Source organism: Eurytemora carolleeae, unplaced genomic scaffold, assembly GCF_000591075.1.
Source record: "Eurytemora carolleeae unplaced genomic scaffold, Eaff_2.0 scaffold129, whole genome shotgun sequence".
NCBI classification, from domain to species: Eukaryota; Metazoa; Arthropoda; class Copepoda; order Calanoida; family Temoridae; genus Eurytemora; species Eurytemora carolleeae.
Window position 1 is genome coordinate 458,778 of NW_019396235.1, and position 22,430 is coordinate 481,207.

General features: G+C 35.4%; 2 protein-coding genes across 2 annotated transcripts in view; one reads left to right on the forward strand and one right to left on the reverse strand.

Annotated features, from left to right (window-relative positions):
* Window positions 1-47: 47 nt before the first annotated feature.
* On the reverse strand, window positions 48-12,028 carry LOC111698991 (ATP-dependent RNA helicase DHX8). The gene is made up of 19 exons (XM_023469503.1): window positions 11,922-12,028; window positions 11,120-11,194; window positions 8,584-8,780; window positions 7,830-8,112; window positions 7,354-7,406; window positions 7,074-7,147; window positions 6,954-7,020; window positions 6,302-6,372; window positions 5,776-6,046; window positions 5,469-5,541; window positions 5,038-5,149; window positions 4,788-4,975; window positions 4,510-4,586; window positions 4,389-4,443; window positions 3,986-4,062; window positions 3,046-3,130; window positions 2,308-2,390; window positions 1,567-1,685; window positions 48-1,296 (listed from the first exon to the last, which is right to left on the reverse strand). Exons 1-19 carry the CDS (start codon window positions 11,967-11,969, stop codon window positions 194-196), a joined length of 3,111 nt encoding a protein of 1,036 aa, XP_023325271.1. The 5' UTR covers window positions 11,970-12,028; the 3' UTR covers window positions 48-193.
* A 6,994-nt stretch (window positions 12,029-19,022) lies between these two features.
* The window catches only part of LOC111698944 (low-density lipoprotein receptor), a gene marked incomplete in the record, with an annotated part of 15,459 nt that continues 12,051 nt past the window's right edge, over window positions 19,023-22,430 (forward strand). Inside the window, 1 exon segment of the mRNA XM_023469432.1 lies at window positions 19,023-19,537. Within this exon segment, the coding sequence (XP_023325200.1) occupies window positions 19,471-19,537 (67 nt within the window).

Below are 22,430 nucleotides of genomic sequence, written 5' to 3' on the forward strand. Positions count from 1 at the left end.
CTAATGTACCAAACTTATATAAACAATAAATTTTAACTCTACCAAACTTTTTAATAGAAACATACTATTTATTCATAATCAATGTAAATCAGGGTTTGTCAAAGTTCTTAAAAAATACAAAATAAATTTTGAGGACATAATACTTACAGATCAGAATTTGTACCATTGTTTATAACTGTACTTGGTTACACGGCTAATGCTGCCGGACAAAGGAAGAACCAGCTCCGGAGGATTTAACACGCTTCTTACTTTTAGAGAGATCAGTAAACCTAACTGGATCCTTCTTTATGGGGGATATAACAGGTTTACGGACTGGTGGAGATTTGGCAGTAAGCTTGACGATATGAACAGAAACCTTGGCCGTCTTTACCTTGACATCTTTAGTCTTGGCAGGTTTAGCTTTTGAGACGGTGGATTCAGCAGGTTTAGCTTTTGAGACGGTGGATTCAGCAGGTTTAGCTTTTGAGACGGTGAATTCAGCAGGTTTAGCTTTTGAGACGGTGGATTCAGCCGGTTTGGTATTTGGTATAGTAGATTTTGCAGGTTTGTCACTCAGACCTGTACATGTAGCCGGTTTGGCACTCAGAACTGTAGATTCAACTGGTTTGGCACTGAGACCTGTAGGTATAGTAGGTTTGGCACTAGGAACTGCGGATTTGGTAAGTTTGGGCGCCAAAACTGTAGATTTAGTTGGTTTTACTCTTGGAACTGCAGATTTAGTAGATTTGACACTTGAGACTTCAGATTTGGTAGGTTTTGCACTCAGACCTACAGATTTAGTAAGTTTGGCGCTTGGAATTGTAGATTTAGCAAGTTTAGCATTCATACCCGAAGATTCAGTAAGTTTGTCGCTCCGACCTGTAGATTTAGCAGGTTTGGCATCCAGATCTACGGATTTAGTAGGTTTGGCGCTAGGAACTGCTGATTTAGTAAGTTTGGCCGCACAAACTATAGATTTAGTTGGTTTTGCACTTGGGACTGCAGATTTAGTTGGTTTTGCACTAGGAACTGTGGATTTACTAAGTTTGGCCGCCAAAACTGTAGATTTAGGTTTTACACTTGGAACTGCAGATTTTGTAGGTTTTGCACTCAGACCTATGGATTTAGTAAGTTTAGCACTTGTAGTGGTAGATTTAGCAGGTTTAGCATTCAGGCCTGAGGACTTTGTAGGTTTGGCACATGGAACTGATTTGGCACTTGGAACTGTAGATTTGGCACTTGGAACTGTAGATTTGGCACTTGGAACTGTAGATTTGGCACTTGGAACTGTAGATTTGGAAGGTTTGGCACAGACATCTAAAGATTAAAATGCAAGGGCGTAGACTGGATTTAATACGAGACTGGAGGGGATTAAGTAAATGAAAGGGGGATAGGTTTAAACCAAACTTCTAAGATATGATATATAAAAACATGTATTACCCTAATAACCGTCTGTTCTACAGAGGGTTAATTAAAATTTTTAAAGTTTGGAAGCCTGGGAGGGGTTAAATAATATTTCAATAGATCTTGTAGGTAGAAGGGGGGGGGGCTAGTTTTGTCTACGCCATTGCTGGACAAGTTTCGCACCGTAATCTGAGGACTTGGCAGGTTTAGTCATTGTAACTGATGTCGAACAGCTGGAATCTGTCTCTGTTAACTCTAGCAGCCAGCTGGGTTCAATCACAGTAACATCGCGCATAAAGGCTCTAAAAAAAAACAATATTAAACATTAAATTAGGATGACCCAGCGTTTACTTTTGGAATGAAAGCTAAAATTGAAACCTTGCTGTTTTTATCAGCAGGTTTCTTGACAACCTTCTGGATGTCCAGACCCCCCTCCCCTGAGTATAACTATATGTCTAGACAACCTACTGTGTATACCTGGATGTCTTGACAACCTACTGTGTATACCTGAATGTCTAGACAATAAACTGTGTATAACTGGATTTCTAGACAACCTACTGTGTATACCTGGATGTTTAAACAACCTACTGTATATACCTGAATGTCTAGACAATAAACTGTGTATACTTGGACGTCTAGACAACCCTCTGTGTATACCTGGATGTACAGCCTCCGGTGTAAACCTTGATGTCTGGACAGCTCCTCCTGTATATACCTGGATGTCCGGACCTCCTCCAGAGTAAACCTGGATGTCCGGACCTCCTCCAGAGTAAACCTGGATGTCTGAACCTCCTCCTGTGTATACCTGGATGTCTAAACAACCTCCGGTGTATACCTGATGTCTGAACTTCCTTTGTAAATCTGGATGGCTAAGACAACCTACTGTCTATACCTGGATGTCAAGACCACTTGCTCCTTGTATACCTGGATGTCATGACGACCTCATTGAAGACTATGGAAAGGGGGCTTCGATGATAAAGTGCGCTGCTCGGGTGAATGAACACAGTCTAGACAATAGAGGTATTGGTTAGGTTGGGTTTCTCACAAAAGATGATATTTTACGCTATTTATTTTACTAATGTCAAAAAATCGTTTTTATGAAGGTGACAAAAGTTAGCCTTCAGATTAAGATATCAAGAGTTGATAGGGTCGTCATCATTAATGTCATACCCTTTATGTGGGTTGTACTTTGCCTGTATACTTAATGCATTATGCTTATGGTTTTAGTAAAACAAAACAATTTTTTTAAAACATGAATTTTGTTACTTTCTAAACTCGAGCATAAAATATCAAGATTAAAATAATAGTAGATCACACTTGGAAATGCTCAGAATTTCAGAAGTATAACATCATTTTTAGCATGCACCGTGTACACATTATCCTTGATTAGATACTAGCTGAAGTGTCCGGCGTTGCCCGTGGAATAAAAACAAAAAATAAAAAATAAGTTTTGAAAAAATTATTTTTGATTTTTTTAGCCTATTTTACCTTCGGGATACCCCTGGGTTCCCCAAAAAAATTCAGCCCATTCGGTCCAGCCGCTTTTCCGGCTATAGGGAACATATATACGAATGTCTTGTTTTATCATATAGAAGTAGATAAAAAGATCAAACGCTATAAGTAAGTTCCTTTGTCATTTATCTAAATGGTATTTGTCCTAACCTCTAATCCACTTGTAATATAAGCTTTCCCATGAGTTCTTTTCGCCACATTCATCTTCAACCCGGAGAATATAGCTTTCTGCAACCTACACAGTACACAAGTGTTTGGGGTGTAGACTGTAGAACAAAAAGACAAAGAGAGAAAGATAGGACGGAGAGAGAGTAATATAGGACGAAAAGAAAAGAGATAGGACGAAGAGAGAGAGATAGGACGGAGAGAAGAGAAGGAAAAGAAGCTAATGTAGAGATGGGACGGAGAAGGGATGGAAGCTAATTTAGAGATGGGACGGAGAAGGGATGGAAGCTAATGTAGAGATGGGATGGAAGCTAATGTAGAGATGGGACAGAGAAGGGATGGAAGCTAATGTAGAGATGGGACGGAGAAAGGATAGAAGCTGATGTAGAGATGGGACGGAGAAGTGATAGAAGCTAATGTAAAGATGGGACGGAGAAAGGATAGAAGCTAATGTAGAGATGGGACAGAGAAAGGATAGAAGCTAATGTAGAGATGGGACGGAGAAGGGATAGAAGCTAATGTAGAGATGGGACGGAGAAGGGATAAAAGCTATTGTAGAGATGGGACGGAGAAAAGATAGAAGCTAATGTAGAGATGGGACGGAGAAGGGATAGAAGCTAATGTAGAGATGGGACGGAGAAAAGATAGAAGCTAATGTAGAGATGGGACGGAGAAGGGATTGAGACAGGATTGAACGGAACAAAGACAGGATGACAACGTTAAGATGAAACGGAGAAGGAAAAAAGAACGGGATTAGTCTACGTGTGACGAAACAGAGAATCTGTGGAGATGGGAGGGATCAATGAAAGTTAAGATTGTGTGGACGAAAGAGAGAATGAAATATCAGGATCTGTGAATTAATGACAGAAGTTCTTATTCAAAGAGAAACTGCCCAGAGACTGCTAGAAATGAATGAGACTAAAACCTTGTAGTGATGTAAACTGTTGATTTCATATTCAATCCTTGGCTCACCATGATCCTATGAAGCTGGTTCCTGATATCCTGACAAAACAAATTATATATTTAAAAATGGGTTTATCGTTTAAACAGGAAAGAAGTGTATGATTAATGAAAAAAAGGAAAAAATTATTAAAAATCATCGACTAGCTTTTTTATTTTATAACGTTGGTCTACGTTTATTTCAATACAATCAAGAAGACTTTTTAAAATAAATTGATTTTTAACAAAGATTTCTTCATATTACAAGTTTACAAGTAAAAGTTAAACGAGGCTTTTAATTCCATGATGTAAGCTTGGTAGACATCAAAATTTTGAATCGAAAGTCGTCTTCATTTGACTGATATTTACAACGCTGACTATAGTTTTACCTGTGCTATATAGAGGGTTTGTATCTGGATAAAGTTATCATAACACCATTCAGCACTAGAACAATCAACAATATGACCATTAGAGTCAATTTTAAAATATCTGACTCAGGATGAATTTTACCTGAGATTCTTCTCTTTCCATGTATTGTAGATATGCAGTAGAGTAAATAGATCCCCCTCAGCCTGGTTAAACTTTAACTAAATTCACAAGATATATATTTATACCCATTACACTGCAATTACCAAGTCTGCGTAAGTTAATTGTAAAAAATTGTGCAGTTTTTGCTGCAAAATTATGCTAATATGGTTTCCTATGGCATTTTTGCATTAATTCAAGCAAAACTATTTTCGTTTCAAATTTAGATTGAAAGAGAAAACAGAGGAAAGTATAACGCCAACCTTGGCCTTGTCAGCCTCTTCTAATTGATCCCTTGGCCTGGAGAAACAGGCCTGCTGAGTGGAGAGCATGGCGACAATGGTTAAGATCTGTTTGGAGCAGGAGAGGGTGGAGGACTGGATCAACATATTAGCCAAGGACGGATCTAGAGGATATTCAGCCATCTTTCTTCCATGCTCAGTTATCTTTCCTAGAAATAATAAAATATGTGCTTTCACAAAATCAAGTAAAATTGAGGATTTCCAATATCACCTTCGCTATCCAGTGCTTTCAGCTCCTTCAGACTTTTGAGAGCATGATCCCTTGCTTCTTCAGATGGTGGATCCATAAACTCAAACTCAGTCACATCTTCAATACCAATAACCTTAATAAAGATTGCATATCAGGAAACATCGTTTTTCTGACTCGAAAAATGTTTATTTCTCCGAAGTTCTACATTATTTATTTGAAGCAAGAAATGCGCAAGTTACTTTTGCAGATAAACCTCAAATGAAAATAAACAATATTAATAAACAAAATCATGGAGATCTATCTAACCAGCTTTATCAGTCAAAACTTTAAAGGGTACCCTTGTTAATTGGGAATAGTCTTTTCATGGAGGATCACTTGAATAGTACCTTTAAGTTTGTAACTCAATACTTTATATGATGAAAGAATTGAATATTAAGTGAATAAGTGAATACCTTCATCTGAAGGTAGGTTGAGGAGAGATTTGTTCTTTGGATTTCAGGCACAGGAGTTGATTCCATTTCTTCACTATAGAATTAGAATATATTAAAGAGAATGTCAATCTATTAGAATTAAATTAATTGCCCAACAAAAAAAGTTATGGGCATCTTAGATTTTTTTTTTAACAACGACGGGCATTGAAAATTTTTTTATTGCAAAACATTAATTACGATGCCTTCCAAAAAAAGAGGGGGGGGGTCGTCTAACCAACCTGTTTGGGATTAAATACCAATTTTTTAAACCAATAATTGAAAATACTACCAATAAAACTGCTCCGTGTACAATCTGTATGCTATCCCTGGACCAGTTCTGCCGGCCCGGCCCGACCTCTGGTCTGCCTCGGCCTGGGATATCTGGGAGAGCAGGAGGGAGTCGATTCCTTTACAGTGCTTGTAGCTGCTCTGCTTCACCTTGCCGGAGTCCACAACGTACATGATACCCTCGATGGTGAGACTAGTTTCAGCAATATTGGTAGCAATAACAACCTTCCTGGAACCACTGGGAGTTGGATCAAAAATTGCCATCTGTTTCTCTAAAACATAATTAGAATAAAAACTGATAGATTTTAGAAACTAATGAAATATAAGTACAAAAATACATTCCGGAGCAGATCAAACAGACAACAGGTCACACAGATAAAAAAGTATCAATTGTACAAAATTAAAGATCAACTTAAAAATAACAAGGTTAAAAAATTAAATTTTACAAAATCAAAGAGAAACATAAGACAAAAAATACTAAAATAAACAAGATTAGAATATTTATATGAATCAAGTAAAGAACTAACCAGCAGAAAGAGCGCCGTAGACCGGATAAATTATCAGTTTAATTCCAGAGTTAGATTCAACTTGTTCCTTCCTTAACAAATATACAATTATTCACAAAAGCTATATATAATACTCACCAGCTCCCCACAGTAGCTAATTTATATGGTAATAAGCTTGGGAACCCATGTATTTTAGGATATTTAAACCAAGCTATATAACATCTGTGATTTTACCAAGTTCCCTAATCAACATTTGAGGCAGATCAGATCAGCCAGGGTTCTCGTGAGATATGATAAAAACGAACAGACATCCGGAGATTACTACTTTTTATACATATATATTTGGATATTAATTATAATATGTTTAAGACCCCGGATCTGACTCCTAAGCTGAAAACTATAGACTCGAGTGGATATCTATATCAATGCCTGATAGTGATCTACTCTTTTTTTAATCTGTAGATTAATATAATCTTTATTTTGATTCAGGAAAGTGTTAAAAATTAACCAATCAGAGTGTCGTTTGATAAGCCGAAGAGCCAATCAGACGTCGTAAAATTTTACGCAAAATTAAAGAAAAAACTCTCATTGGTTGAATTAGGAACCCAGCAAGGATATCCAAAAGTGTTCACAGTGATCAAATACTATGGAGTATGACAATACTAGATCTAACCTTTCATTGAGTTTCTTACATGCTTCTTCAATTTCATCTTGTCCGGTTAAGAACACCAGAATATCGCCTAAACAACATTCAATTTAAAAATTTTTCCTTCCTTTTTAAATATCTTGTTACCTGGGGGTTGTTCTGTGTGAATCTGAATAACCGTCTCAATACTTGTTTTCATGTACTCGTTACATGGACTGGGACTTAACATGGAAATCATTTTGCAATAATTATTTATTCTAACTACAGGGGTGGTCCAAAAATATGCACTGCAAGGACGATTAAATATGCAATTACAAAGTTCGCATTGTTTATTAAATATCCGTTTTTGCCTTGAATATATTATTAAGTGGTGGTTTTTATTTTTCACTATATAAAGACCACTACACTGATATAATAAAATATTTACCTATATAAAATAGACACGGGAAACATTCTACCGTGAATATTGAACACAGGAGCCTAGGATTATGAAATACAACAGGAAATCTCATGAAATATAAAGTATACTGCAGTTTCTGGGAGAAATGTAAACAGAAAAAGTGCTGCCCAGCTTAGGCTTTGTTTACATACCTCCTAGAAACTGCAGTACACACCATTTTATAGAATAAACAAAGATAAGACTGAAGTCCACAAATTTGGTTGCATTGACACAGGCCCGGGGTCCAATATCAATATCAATATCTATTGATTCTTATTAAAATGATGGAGGTAATTTCAGGTTTATAAATAAAGGTAATTTCAGGTTTATAAATAGAGGTAATTATACGTTTATAAACAAAGGAAATTTCAGGTTTATAAATAGAGGTAATTATACGTTTATAAACAGAGGTAATTTCAGACATTAACCCTAGTTGCGCCTAATGATTCTTTAAGATCCAATACCTGAGAGAAGTATTCTTTAAACTTGTCAATATCCAGAGTTGCAGAGGAAATTACAACCTTGAGATCCGTCCGTTCCTTGAGAACCCTCTTCAGCAGAGCGCAGAGGAGATCAGTGTTCACAGTTCTCTCATGCGCCTCATCCACCATAATACAGCTGTACTTCTCCATCTTGGGGTCCGTTAGCAGCTCGCGGAGCAGTGTACCATCCGTCATGTACTTGATGATGGTGTTCTGAGAGACTAGTTTCTTGAACCTGACTGAGTATCCAACCTCCTCTCCCAACCTTAAATCCAATTGATATCAAGATCATATATAAATAAATCTTTCAAGTTAGTTAAAGGAGAAACCTAGTGGATCTAATGTCATCATCAGATAAAAACACAAATTGTCAAAAGTTTGATTACCAACTTAAAGCTTGCTATTCCTGATTTAATTTAATTATCTCTTCTCATTTTAGGGTAAAATCAAAAGAAATGTCGCCTAGGAGTTTTACAAAATAAATTTTTTTCACATTTCCTTCTCTTACACCAAGCCACATTTTAACCGTGAGAGAAAATCTATGTAAAAACTGAACCAAACACGGCAGTTTAAAACGATCGCTTTTTGGTTAGTTTAAAAAAAATATTTTCTCTTAGGCTAAAGATATTGCAAAGTTTAATGATATCAAACAGAATAGTTTTAAAATGTTTGAAGTTTTTCTGAAAGTTTTTTTAAAAAAAACAAGCAAATACGAATACAGATAATGTTGACATACCTGCAACCATACTCCTGTGCAACCCTGGTAGCCAGAGATATTGCAGCAACCCTCCTGGGCTGTGTACATCCTATAATACCTCGACCAGCGTAACCTGCCTCCACGAGGTATTGAGTAATCTGTGTACTCTTTCCACTTCCGGTTTCTCCAACCACCAACAGGACCTGGTTCTTATACAGAGCACGACGCAGGTCATCCTAGTAATTTGCAAAATTTTGCACATTTTAATTTTTTCTGTTCTTTCGTTCATTAAGTCCCTTAACTTAATCAAAACTATACTTTCGTCATCTAGTCTATTTTTCTTTGCATTTATTTGCCCCGAGTAGCTTATATATATTCCCTTTAATTGTTGCTAATTTGGTATTTTTTCTTTTTGATTGCGCGGATCTGCATATAGCGGATTTACATTGTTGTATAAATAATGTCCACATTTTATCTTATTATTGATTTATTTAGTTCGTGTATAACGCGCATACTTATCTTTTAGATCAATAAAATTGATAGAAGTAGTAATTTGGAAAATTTGTCAGATTTGGTCATAATTATCATTAATTAGAAAAAACCTATAAAAAAATTTAAGCATACTGATTATAGAACTGTTTTAAAGTAAAGTATTTAGTAGTTTTTCTCCGGCCGCACGAACTAACTATATATCTAGATGATAAATACACAATACTTGCCCAATACTTCTTTACAATACAAAACTTTATTCAAATTATTATTAATATTTTAACTATTTCAGTTTTCAGGTCCTTAAAACTTATATCACGATGTAGAGATCATTGAAATATGTTGTGATTGCACAAATATCGTTTTGTTCCGGTTTAACCGGATTTCATGTTGCTCAGGTTTAACCGGATTTCATGTTGCTCCGGTTTAACCGGATTTCATGTTGTTCCGGTTTAAACGGACTTCATGTTTATGCATTGAAATAGATTTGAATTTAATCCATTTTGCAAATATTTTGAGTACAAGGGACTGTTCAGTGCCTTATAAGATACAAATAACATGGTTTGGTTTCATTTCTAATAAATATGTTCTAAAACCCGTGTTTTCAGTGCTCAATATGAAGATTGCAGCATAAGGGGCCCAGGGGCGTATTCAGGAATTTGTCCAGGGGGGGCTTAAATTTTTTTCTCTTTCCAGGGGGGGTCAGCACCCGTTGAGGCCTGAAAACCCCCTGAATTCAATAGATTTCACTAGTCCAGGAGGGGTTTAGCCCCCATGCACCCCCCCCCTGAATACGCCTCTGAAAGGGCGATGATTTAATAGACTGGCAGTTATCAATATTCTGATTTCTGGCATCCTAATTAGTGGTCAGGGGCGAATACAGGTGTGGGCCATGGAGTGGCCGCTCGACACCCCTGAAGCTAAATTTCTCACCCCTGAGGCTGAAGTTTAAAGGATGAGCTAAGAAAAATAGACAGAAAATTCTGAAATTCCAAAGTTCAATTTGGTTAAAAATGAAATAAAAGACTGAAGAGTGTTTATTAACTGTTCAGTTTAATTTCACGCTCATATTGACTTCGTGATCTGGCTTAAATCTATGATATGTGATGTGAGTACTGTAAGACCACTGCTAAAAAATAGGAGAAAAAGGGCAATACAGAATTAAAACTGTTAAATTCTGAGGGTGAACCTCAACTTAGTATAATTACACCAGAAAACTTGGTCAAATCAAGGTTTATATTCTCTATAGTATTTCCCCTGCTGACCCCTAGGGGTAAGATCAGGGGCGGACACAGGATTTAAGTGAGGGGGTGGCAAGATTTTTTTAGGAACAAAAAAATTGATAATTGGGAACAAAATTAAAGGATTAGGACAGGGATTTAGGAACAATAAAAAGATTGTTCAGGAATTAGGAACAAAAATATAGGATTAGGACAGGGATTTCAGGTGGGTCGGACACAGTATTAGGAACAGGAACAATAATAGGAACATTAGCAATTTAAGAACAAAAAGAAATTACTAGTTTCTTACGAATTTCTAATTCTAAATTTATCGTTAACAATAACATTTACTTGTTGTCGTTGATTTTTAAATTAAACTTGAAGAAAAGACTCAAGATGTGCTGTGGTCCGCGTACCAATAAAACAAAACACAATGTCTGTCCGTATACTTACATCGTTGGTTATAAACTTATATTTATTTTTAACAAGCTAGAAAAATATTTCTTTCGTCCTTCTCTTCTGATGATTCGATTTTTCAATAAATATTAATTATTATATTTCCATTAAATAAAAAATAATCAAATAGCTTAAAATTGAAAAACACATACGATTTATCAAATTGGGAACATTTTTTGCCTCGAAATCTCAGGGGGGGGGGGCTACGCCCCTCCCTGAATCTGCCAGGGGGTGGCGAATGTCCCCCGCCACCCCCTGTGTCCGCCCCTGGGTAAGATAAGCTTAGCTGTTTTCATATAAATTCCAAATATTAAAGAATAGTTGTTTATATATTGAAGCATAGTTGTGTATATATTGAAGTATAGTTGTGTATATATTGAAGTATAGTTGTGTATATATATTTTTTATACCTTTACTTTGAAAATGGGTAGAGATTCTCTTTGATTTTTTAGTTTCTTCTTCCCTTTCTTTGACCAGCCTGATCCCTAAACATATATATGTATAAATATACTTTGCTTGTCGGTTTATCCAATAAACGTCAAAACGACTGAACCGATCGGGCCCAAATTTTTTGTGGGACCTCGCGTGACCCCAGGGAAGATTTATGGATGATCGAATTTTCAAAAATTTGCTTCAACAAACTTAAGATTTTTGAAAATTTTGAAAATCGAAATTTTTATAAACTCGGCGAATTATTTTTGTTTTACAATGTTTTCAAAGTGAAAATGTTCACAACTGAAATAGAAGGGCGCGAAGCGCCATAAAAGCCTAGTTTATCAAAGTTTTATAATTATTTTGTGTGCATCTAGATTAAAACTTAAACTTGACGGCAAAGTTGCTTCTCACGGCGAGGCTTTCAATACATGTTAAGTTTGTCCTTTAAAATTAAATTAATTCCATATACAATTTCAAAAATGTTGTAAGCTTAACACAGAAACTAAACCATTCCGAGGCGTTTAGGTGAAATATAAAGTTGTGAGCCCCCCAATTTAAGCAAAAGCATTATAAGGGTTGTTCTCCAAGAAATAACCCAAATTCCCTTTAAAGAGATGATGACATCATGAACACGGGCAGGGTCGCATTCAGGAATTTGCCTGAGGGGGGGGGGGGCATCAACCCCGTATTGTAGACCATTTATCACAACCCTCTATTTGAGAATTTGCGTCATTTCCTAGAGAACGATTTCTCTATGACAGATCCCAGAATTTGAACCTTGGATGAGATGGTGAGGTTCTCCAACCCGTTCTCTATGTCCCGCATCCTGTATAGTGTACCCTACAATCTGTCAGCTAATTTTATCTGAAAACAACAAGATAATTATTCTAAAATTGCAGAGATAAAAAGAGTAAATTAATCTCAGGTTTTGTTTCTTCTTCGTCTCATACTTTCGAACCCCTGGACTCTCTGGACCGATCAACCCCAAGTTGTGCTTAGTTCATTTAAAGGATGGTTGTTAGCTACATTTATTATTAACAACTTGAAAAGTTCGACTGTGGCAGACTGACAGCGGCAGGTCGTCTTCAGAGTTTAAGAAAGATGTCTGAAACATCAGAGGGAAACACTGGCACTTCTTCTAATTTATGTAGTTCAGTAAATAGGATGTTAATTTCTTCAAAATTTAAATATCCAGGGCGTCAAAAGAATGATAACCTTTCACTCTGAATAGATAATTAGATTGTGCTCTATATCTCAAACAGTACTCATTTACTCACAATGTATTGTGATATGTACAAATGTACAATGTACACTGTACAATAAACACTATACGCTGAACTCTCAATTTCAGGGGCGTTGATAGGCATTTGTCCACGGGGTGCTTAACCTGTACAAACTTTTACAGCTATAACGTTTTTAGCATTAATAAAAAAAGGTAAAAATGTGGATAAGATGTGGTAAAGATGTGGTAGAGATGTGGATGAGATGTGGATGGAGTGGATGAGATATGGACGAGATGTGGATGAGATGTGAATTAAATATGAATGAGATATGGGCGAGATATGGATGAGATATGGACGAGATATGGATGAGATATGAATGAGATATGGATGAGATGTGAATGAGATGTGTATGAGATATGGATGAGATATGGATGTGATATGGATAAGATGTGAATTAAATATAAATGAGATATGGACGAGATATGGATGAGATATGGACGAGATATGGACGAGATATGGATGAGATAGGGATAAGATATGGACGAGATATGGATGAGATATGGATGAGATATGGATGAGATATGGATGAGATATGGATGAGATGTGGATAATATGTGAATTAAATATGAAGGAGATATGGATGAGATATGGATGAGATATGGATGAGGTGTGGATGACAAATAGATGACATATGTATGAGATGTGGATGAGATGTGGATAAGATATGAATGAGATGTAAATGAAAAATGGATGAGATATGGAAGACACATGATTGAGATATAGATTCTAATCTAAAGATATGAATGAGATGTGGATGAGATATGGATGAAATATGGATGAGATATTGACGAGATATGGATGAGATATGGATGAGATATGGATGAGATATGGATGAGATATGAATGAAATGTGGATGAGATGTGGATGAGATGTGGATAAGATATGAATGAGATGTAAATGAAATATGGATGAGATATGGAAGACACATGATTGAGATATAGATTAGATATGAATGAGATGTGGATGAGATATGGATGAGATGTGGATGAGGTGTGGAGGAGATATGGATGAGATATGGAAGACACATGATTGAGATATAGATTAGATATGAATGAGATGTGGATGAGGTGTGGATGAGATGTGGATGAGATATTCATGAGATGTGGATGAGATGTGGATGAGATGTGGATGAGATGTGGATGAGATGTAGATGAGATGTGGATGAGATGTGGGTGAGATGTGGATGAGATATGGATGAGATGTGGATGAGATGTGAATGAGATGTGGATGAGATATGGATGAGATGTGGATGAGATGTGGATGAGATGTGAATGAGATGTGGATGAGATATGGATGAGATGTGGATGAGATGTGGATGAGATGAGATGTGGATGAGATGTGGATGAGATGTGGATGAGATATGGATGAGATGTGGATGAGATGTGGATGAGATGTGGATGAGATGTGGATGAGATGTAGATGAGATGTGAATGAGATGTGAGTGAGGTGTGGATGAGATGTGGATGAGATATGGGTGAGATGTGGATGAGATGTGGGTGAGATGTGGATGAGATATGGATGAGATATGGATGAGAAATGGATGACGTGTGGATGAGATGTGGATGAGATGTGGACGAGATGTGAATGAGATGTGGATGAGATGTGAATGAGATGTGAATGAGATGTGAGTGAGATGTGGATGAGATGTGGATGAGATATGGGTGAGATGTGGATGAGGTGTGGATGAGATGTGGATGAGATGTGGATGAGATACGGATGAGATGTGGATGAGATATGAATGAGATGTGGATGAAATGTGGATAAGGGATATGTGAAAGAAATATAGATGAAAGATGGATGAGATATTGATGAAATGGTGTTGAGATGGATAAGATATGGTTGAGATGGATGAGATGTGGATGAGATGGATAAGATATGGTTGAGATGGATGAGATGTGGATGAGCCTTTTGATTATTTTTTATTTCTTATATTTATTATACTTGTTTAAATGTCACTACAATTAAAACCATGTTGTACATACATAGCGTCCCATATAATTTTAGATTATCTCCAAGATTTAACGCCAGAATACGCAGATAATACTCGAAAAAACTAGTATTTTCTGCATGTAAATCTTTATATTAGCAATATACAATTTTTTTTTAATGATTCGTACTTTGTAAATTTTTTTTAGTCCCGGAAATCTCAATTTAAAGCTATAGCACGATCTAATATGATGTATTTGCAGGGTTACCCACAAAGTATGAGACTTCAGAGACGACTTTACTGAATTTACACAGTTTTTCTGACATTCTTATATTCCTTCAACTGAAATCTTGTTTTAAATTTATTTTATTTTAAAAATTAAGTAATTATATCTTATTATCATTTAAAAACTATCGAATGGCAAAAAAATAATTCAACCTTCATTTGTAATTAAATCATTGGAACCAAATAGAAATTTGAATTATAACTTTTCACTTCAGGTCTGAACTCTCTGAACAGAGCTTACAGGATACATGTAACATGAGTATAAGTGAATTGCTTTGTCTGTTTCAGGGTTGCCAAATAAAACAATTGGACCAAAAAAATCTATTTCAAAATATTGATAAGTGAAGCGAAAACAAAGTAAATAAAATAAAATTATTTTTGCAAAATGGATATTCATACAACTGTTTAGTACAAACTGTTTTCAGTCAGGCTCTTGAACAAAATTGGTTGGTGGCTAAAAATATTCGCAGGCTGGTCAAGCCAGAAACAAAAGCTATAATAAGGAATTGTGACTTGAGTGGTCAAGTATTTTAGCACAATTAAAACAACAAAGTATTTCACAAAGTCAGAATATTGATCCAGCAAGATTTATTTTAGTGAAGTTTAAACCCAAAGTTTCTCTCAGTCATTATAACATAAGATAACTAAGATGTAAATAAACCTGGCTATAATCTCCAAAATTGTTTAAGGATTATGTAAATCCTTGACAAATATACCCACCGATTGGTAACCCTAATATTATATAATGAAGATGGTGTTGTATCCGTTTGAACCTGTCTCCGGCCCCGGGTATAATCCAGAGCTAAGATTTCGCGGAGGGGGTATAGCTCAAGGTCGGAGTCCCGCCCATAAACTATCTCAATAAACTGATACAAGGAGATCATGACGAGATATCTCTTTTCGCGCCATAATTTCACTACAGGATATAGTTAATAATCTATTTATGCCATTGTAATTGGTATTATTAAGTGCGAAAAAGTTTTTGCCGGGATTTTAAATTTTTCAAATTCTTTAAAAGCTGGTCGATATATTAGGTATGAAATTTGAAATTTTAATAGTAGGGCGAAAAAGTTACTTTTTCGCCCTGTTGTAGGGCGATAAAGTCACTTAATCACCCTACAACGGGAAATATTAGGTGTGATAAATTGCATGAAAATTGAATAAAATTCATAAAATTCTGTCATAAACAGAAAGTTTATATTAAATGATATTATCCAAACAAGTTTGAAGAAATTGAAAAGTTTTATTTTGAAGTTATTTTCACATTTTAACTATTTACAACATTATCATTTTGATTTGGAGTGCAATCAAGTTTTCGACAGGTTCAACTTTATCGCAAGAAGGTTCAACTTTATCGTGAGAAGGTTCAACTTTATCGCGAGAATGTTCAACTTTATTGCGAAAAGGTTCAACTTATTTGCGCGAAGGCTCAACTTTATCGAGAGAAGGTTCAATTTTCACGCGAGAAGGTTCAACTTTATCGCAAAAAGGTTCAACTTTATTGCAAGAAGGTACCACTTTGTCACGAGAAAGTTTAACTTTTTTTGCAAGAAGCTTCAACTTTATTGGAAGAAGGTTCAACTTTATCGCAAGAAGGTTCAAGTTTATCGCGAGAAGATTCAACTTAATTCATCCCATTTATGCTCAATTTGTGCTCAATCTGTTTGTAGCAATGCTATAGAGTAATTACCAAGCTACAATAATGTTCAATTAGCTGTATATAAACTATTCTTATTCATTCACATAATATTTTTTCTAAAAAATGTAAATATTTCTGATTTTGCACACATACTCGAGGTAAAAGCCCCTGATGAGACGGTTCCAACGATATATGCACATACCTGGGTAATTTTTTATACCTAATTGTTTCCAGGCGGGTGTCAGGTGTTATCATGAAAAACAGATTGAGATTTCTTGAAAAGGAGAATATATCAAATTAAAGGAATTGAATTACGATTTTTTGAAAAAGTGAATTTATAAAATAAAAGAATATATTAAGATTTCTCGAAAAAAGAGAATACATTTAAAAGGAAATATATGAAATATAAGGATATATAAAATTTCTTGAAAAAAGAATTATATTTAGAAGAAAAGACTAGATGAGAAGTTTCTTAAATGTTTCCAATATGTAAATTGTGAAGAGAATGAAATATTTTTCAATAAAGAACATCATTAAAAAAAAATCAATTAAGAGAGTAAGTAATAAAGTTATTACTGCATGACATGTATACTGTGTAGTGTGCTGATGAAGCTTAAAGTACTATAATAATGTAGAGGGGGCCTGGCCCCCCTGGCCCCCCCGTTGCGCGCCTGGATGAATGAATGCATGGGTTTATGGTTTACATGGCCTGATGATAAAGACAAGAATCGTACGATATTACCGGCCTGGTCCGGACTCTGCTATACCTGCGGCTGCTCCGGACTCTGGTACTGCTCCGGACTCTACTATACCTGCTCCGGACTCTGCTACGGCTCTGAACTCTGCTATACCTGCTCCGGACTCTGTACTGCTCCGGACTTACTCTGAAATCTCATGGTCCGACATTTCTCTGGGTTAGAATAGTTTCCCGCTCTAAAAGGAGAATTTGAGCCAATGACCTTAATCAAATTATCAATCTCAAGACACGTGCATATCGCAAAATTGATTCAACCCTAAGGAATTTAGCAAAAAATAGCATAATGCTAACCTTATAATGTTTAAGTAAAATTTCACGAGAATTCCGACCTATGTATATATCTATGAGCTGAGATTGCGATGTGTTAAAAATTATTATTAAAAAGTTTAATAATTAATAAAAGAAATAAGTTGAAATTAAGATAATTAAACAAGAGTAAAATAAATTAATTAGAAATAGAACAGTATGATAAAGAAGAAGAAGATATGAAAAAATAGAAAGGGTAGAGAAAAAACAATAGAAATAGAACAATATGATGAAGAAGAAGAAGAGATGATGAAGTAGAAAAGGGTAGAGAAACAACGATAGAGAAGACAGGATAGAAAAGAGAATATAGAGAAGAGAGGAAAGAGAAGAAGGAAAGAGAAGAGAGGAAAAGAGAAGAAGGAAAGAAAAGAGAGGAAAACAGAAGAGAGGACCAAGATAAGAGAGGAAAGAGAAGAGAGGAAAGAGAAGAGAGGACCAAGAGAAGAGAGGAAAGAGAGAAGACAAAAGAGAAGAGAGGAAAGAGAAGAGAGGAAAGAGAAGAGAGAATAGAGAAGAGAGGATAAAGATAGAGAGGGTAGAGGAGAGTGGATAAAGAAGAGAGTTTCCGCGCTTACTGTATTTATCCCAATATTACATGTGTTTTTTGGGGACTTATACCAACACAAAACTTATCCCAATGGACAGAGGAGAGAGGATAGGGGGGGGGGGATTAAAGAAAATTGTAGATAAATAGGTTAAAAATTGATTTGCAAGCTGTGTAAAAATTATGGAAAACAACAATTACTATAAAAAGAATTGCTTGCAAGGGCGTAGACAGAAATAAATCGGGGGCGGGGGAAAAATATTTTTNGACAAACTATCCTGACAAACTATCCTGACAAACTATCCTGACAAACTATCCTGACAAACTATCCTGACAAACTATCCTGACAAACTATCCTGACAAACTATCCTGACAAACTATCCTGACAAACTATCCTGACAAACTATCCTGACAAACTATCCTGACAAACTATCCTGACAAACTATCCTGACAAACTATCCTGACAAACTATCCTGACAAACTATCCTGACAAACTATCCTGACAAACTATCCTGACAAACTATCCTGACAAACTATCCTGACAAACTATCCTGACAAACTATCCTGACAAACTATCCTGACAAACTATCCTGACAAACTATCCTGACAAACTATCCTGACAAACTATCCTGACAAACTATCCTGACAAACTATCCTGACAAACTATCCTGACAAACTATCCTGACAAACTATCCTGACAAACTATCCTGACAAACTATCCTGACAAACTATCCTGACAAACTATCATGACAAACTATCATGACAGAAAATCCTGACAAACTATCCTGACAAGCTATCTTGACAAACCATCCTGACAAACTATTTTGACGAATTAAAATGACTTCATGTTTTATGCTAATAATTCGCATTTCTTTCATGACTTCCATGGGAAAAATTTCTAAAGTCAATCAAGCCACACATTCAATTTATTAACTATTAAAATTTATTTTTATCATAAATTTCATTTAAATTATTTTTCTCTCTTTTTATTATTTATTTATTATAATCATGACAAACTATCCTGACAAACTATCCTGACAAACTATCCTGACAAACTGTCAGGTTTACTTCAGATATTTCTGATGAAATCCTCCAACGTCATCTGCTTTGCTGTACACTTTTAGATTAACCGGTTGGAAGGTATTTTCCGAACGTGGGAGCTTTGGGTTAAGGTTTTGACTTCAGAAGTTCAGATACCTTTTTTAGTGGATTTGTATCTATAATTTTCCTGCATTTACAGTTACAAAATCTGTACTTTTGGGATCCTCGAGGGTATAAAGACGTAGTTTCTCAATTGCGCATTCTTGCATTTTTGATCCGAATTCAGAGATAGGATGATTTTGTCAAGATTGTAGATGAGCATGAAATTATCTGGAATAGTTCCATATTTCCCTGCATATATAATAATTGAGAGAGGGATAAGACCTGAATAAAATGAAACCCTGCATGCTACAGTGTCAGTAGATTGAAACACGTTGGCGGCTATACAGTATACAATACACCCTATACAGTTACACTATACACTTCAGTAGTATCCGGTATAAGAGAGAGATATAGGGGAGAATAAACTCCTTGGTTTGGTTAAATGAAGGCTCCAGCGTGGATTTCTTTTATTTATTTCTTCACAATCAGTTCAACACTAGCAAATGAAGGTATTTAAACTTTTCTGGTCTTCTATAATCGATCAAAATTATATTTATAATTTATATTGCAGGTTCAACGGTTCTTTAACCGTAAACCATACTTTCTTTTGTAGAAACTAGACAAATAATATTTTTAAATCGAGTTGAACCAGAAAAACAGATTCTTACGGACCGTCCTGACAAACTATTTGTACGAATCCCGAACTATCCTGACAAACTATCTTTACGAATCACGAACTATCCTGACAAACTTTCTTTACAAATCCCGAACTATCCCGACAAATGTCTGGACAAACTGTCCTGACAAACTATCCTGACAAACTATCCTGACAAACTATCCTGACAAACTATCCTGACAAACTATCCTGACAAACTATCCTGACAAACTATCCTGACAAACTATCCTGACAAACTATCCTGACAAACTATCCTGACAAACTATCCTGACAAACTATCCTGACAAACTATCCTGACAAACTATCCTGACAAACTATCCTGACAAACTATCCTGACAAACTATCCTGACAAACTATCCTGACAAACTATCCTGACAAACTATCCTGACAAACTATCCTGACAAACTATCCTGACAAACTATCCTGACAAACTATCCTGACAAACTATCCTGACAAACTATCCTGACAAACTATCCTGACAAACTATCCTGACAAACTATCCTGACAAACTATCCTGACAAACTATCCTGACAAACTATCCTGACAAACTATCCTGACAAACTATCCTGACAAACTATCCTGACAAACTATCCTGACAAACTATCCTGACAAACTATCCTGACAAACTATCCTGACAAACTATCCTGACAAACTATCCTGACAAACTATCCTGACAAACTATCCTGACAAACTATCCTGACAAACTATCCTGACAAACTATCCTGACAAACTATCCTGACAAACTATCCTGACAAACTATCCTGACAAACTATCCTGACAAACTATCCTGACAAACTATCCTGACAAACTATCCTGACAAACTATCCTGACAAACTATCCTGACAAACTATCCTGACAAACTATCCTGACAAACTATCCTGACAAACTATCCTGACAAACTATCCTGACAAACTATCCTGACAAACTATCCTGACAAACTATCCTGACAAACTATCCTGACAAACTATCCTGACAAACTATCCTGACAAACTATCCTGACAAACTATCCTGACAAACTATCCTGACAAACTATCCTGACAAACTATCCTGACAAACTATCCNCCCCCTTACTAAGCTCTTGTACTGGTCACCATGTTCATATACTGTAACAAAGATAATTAATGAAATATGTGGAATGGGGATGATATATTTCCCTTAGCATAATTTAATTTCTCTCAAAATTACTTTAAAAAACGGAAAATGACCAGTTTAAGAGAAAAGAATAAGAAAATAAAATTCCCTGAATTTAAAAATAGCCGATGGTTTTAGATTACAAAGTATTAACTATATAATCTTCTACTTGCAATATGTATATTGTAATTATTAAAGATGGATAAAAACTGATATAAACGGATTTGATAAAGTAAAGATAAGAACAACTTTTTAATCATTATTTCTCCGATAAACATTGTCAAAACCCCTGAAATTAAACGTCAATAATTTTTATCTAAAAAAATTCAATTCCTTTTTAAACTTCTTGAAATTAATAAAAAGTTTTTGTGAACACCTTTCATATACGTGGTATAAAAAGATGTTAAAAACACAAAACATAATTCAAGCAATTTTCGAAAATATATTATATAAACTTAATAATCATATGAATGATGTTTTCTACACAAAGTTTCAAAAAATAAAAAATTAAAACTGAAAAAAGGGTTTTAAACGCATAGAAGACATTTTTTTCAATACATTTTTTCAACACCAAAATAAACTGTTTTCCTCCATGGATATATACAGTGAAACCCTTAATAACGAATACATCGGAAGAATTTATCAAATGTCGTCTTGACAATTTTTCAATAATTTAATTCACTGGAATAATATAACAATTTACCAAAAGTCTTCTGGTACAATTCTGGTATCCTCAAAAGCTCTCTGATGTTTGTTAGTCAGGTCGTCTTTTGCTGTACCTAGTTCACCTATGTCCTTATAGTCCTACCTATTCCACCCCACCCCAAAAGACGCCACCGTTCTATTTCATACTTTGAGAGGGTTTAGGTCGCTTATACTTTTAAACTGTGGGATCAAACAAATCACAAGTGAAAAGATATTAATTAATTCAATGAAACTTGTGTAAAACCGGTTTTGACTTCTATTTAAACTATTATAAAATAATTCGCCCAATTGCATATTAAGAACAGCTGTTCGAAAAGTTCGTACATAGAAGTTGTTAAATACGCTTACAGTCCGCCGCCGTTCTGTGTGGCATGGGTTAAGAAAAACATCTGATTTTTCGGTAATCCTTTTTAAGTCGTACGATAAAAAGCTTAAAAAACTTGGAAACTTTCCAAATACTTTCTTTTCATTTTTATAGTTTTCCCGGTATATGCAAGCTTTTGCATGTGATTAAATTCTAAGACGTCAAGCCAGCCATGCAAATTCAAAATAAACGAAAACTTTTTTGAAAACCTCAAATTGAATGCATGAAAATGCGCAAATTTGCGTTAAGGTGTACTCTAAAGTGAGCTTTTAGTGTTATCAGATTGTGACTTACTTTTTTCTTGGAATTAGTGTAGAGTGTAGACCAACGTGATTTTGAATTTAGCTGTGATTAGGCATAATTTTAATTGCTCTCTGTAATATTTTTTGATCTTTAAATGACTTTAAGATAATTTCTGTTTTCCCAGTGCAGTGAGTCGAGTTTAATTAAAATCAGGGTGTTTTCAGAATCATTATTTTTTTAATCCAGAAATTAGAACATTGACTGAAGGGTGGGGGGGGGGGGT

Bases quoted from the DNA above. Each gene is read 5' to 3' on its own strand.
- LOC111698991 (XM_023469503.1), bottom strand. From the start codon at position 11,969: ATGCGGGACATAGAGAACGGGTTGGAGAACCTCACCATCTCATCCAAG. The intron at 4,444-4,509 runs GTAAAATTCATC...TGATTGTTCTAG, and splicing joins TGGAAAGAGAAGAATCTCAG to TGCTGAATGGTGTTATGATA. The intron at 1,686-2,307 runs GTATACAAGGAG...GTTTTTTTTTAG, and splicing joins GAGGTCGTCATGACATCCAG to AGCCTTTATGCGCGATGTTA.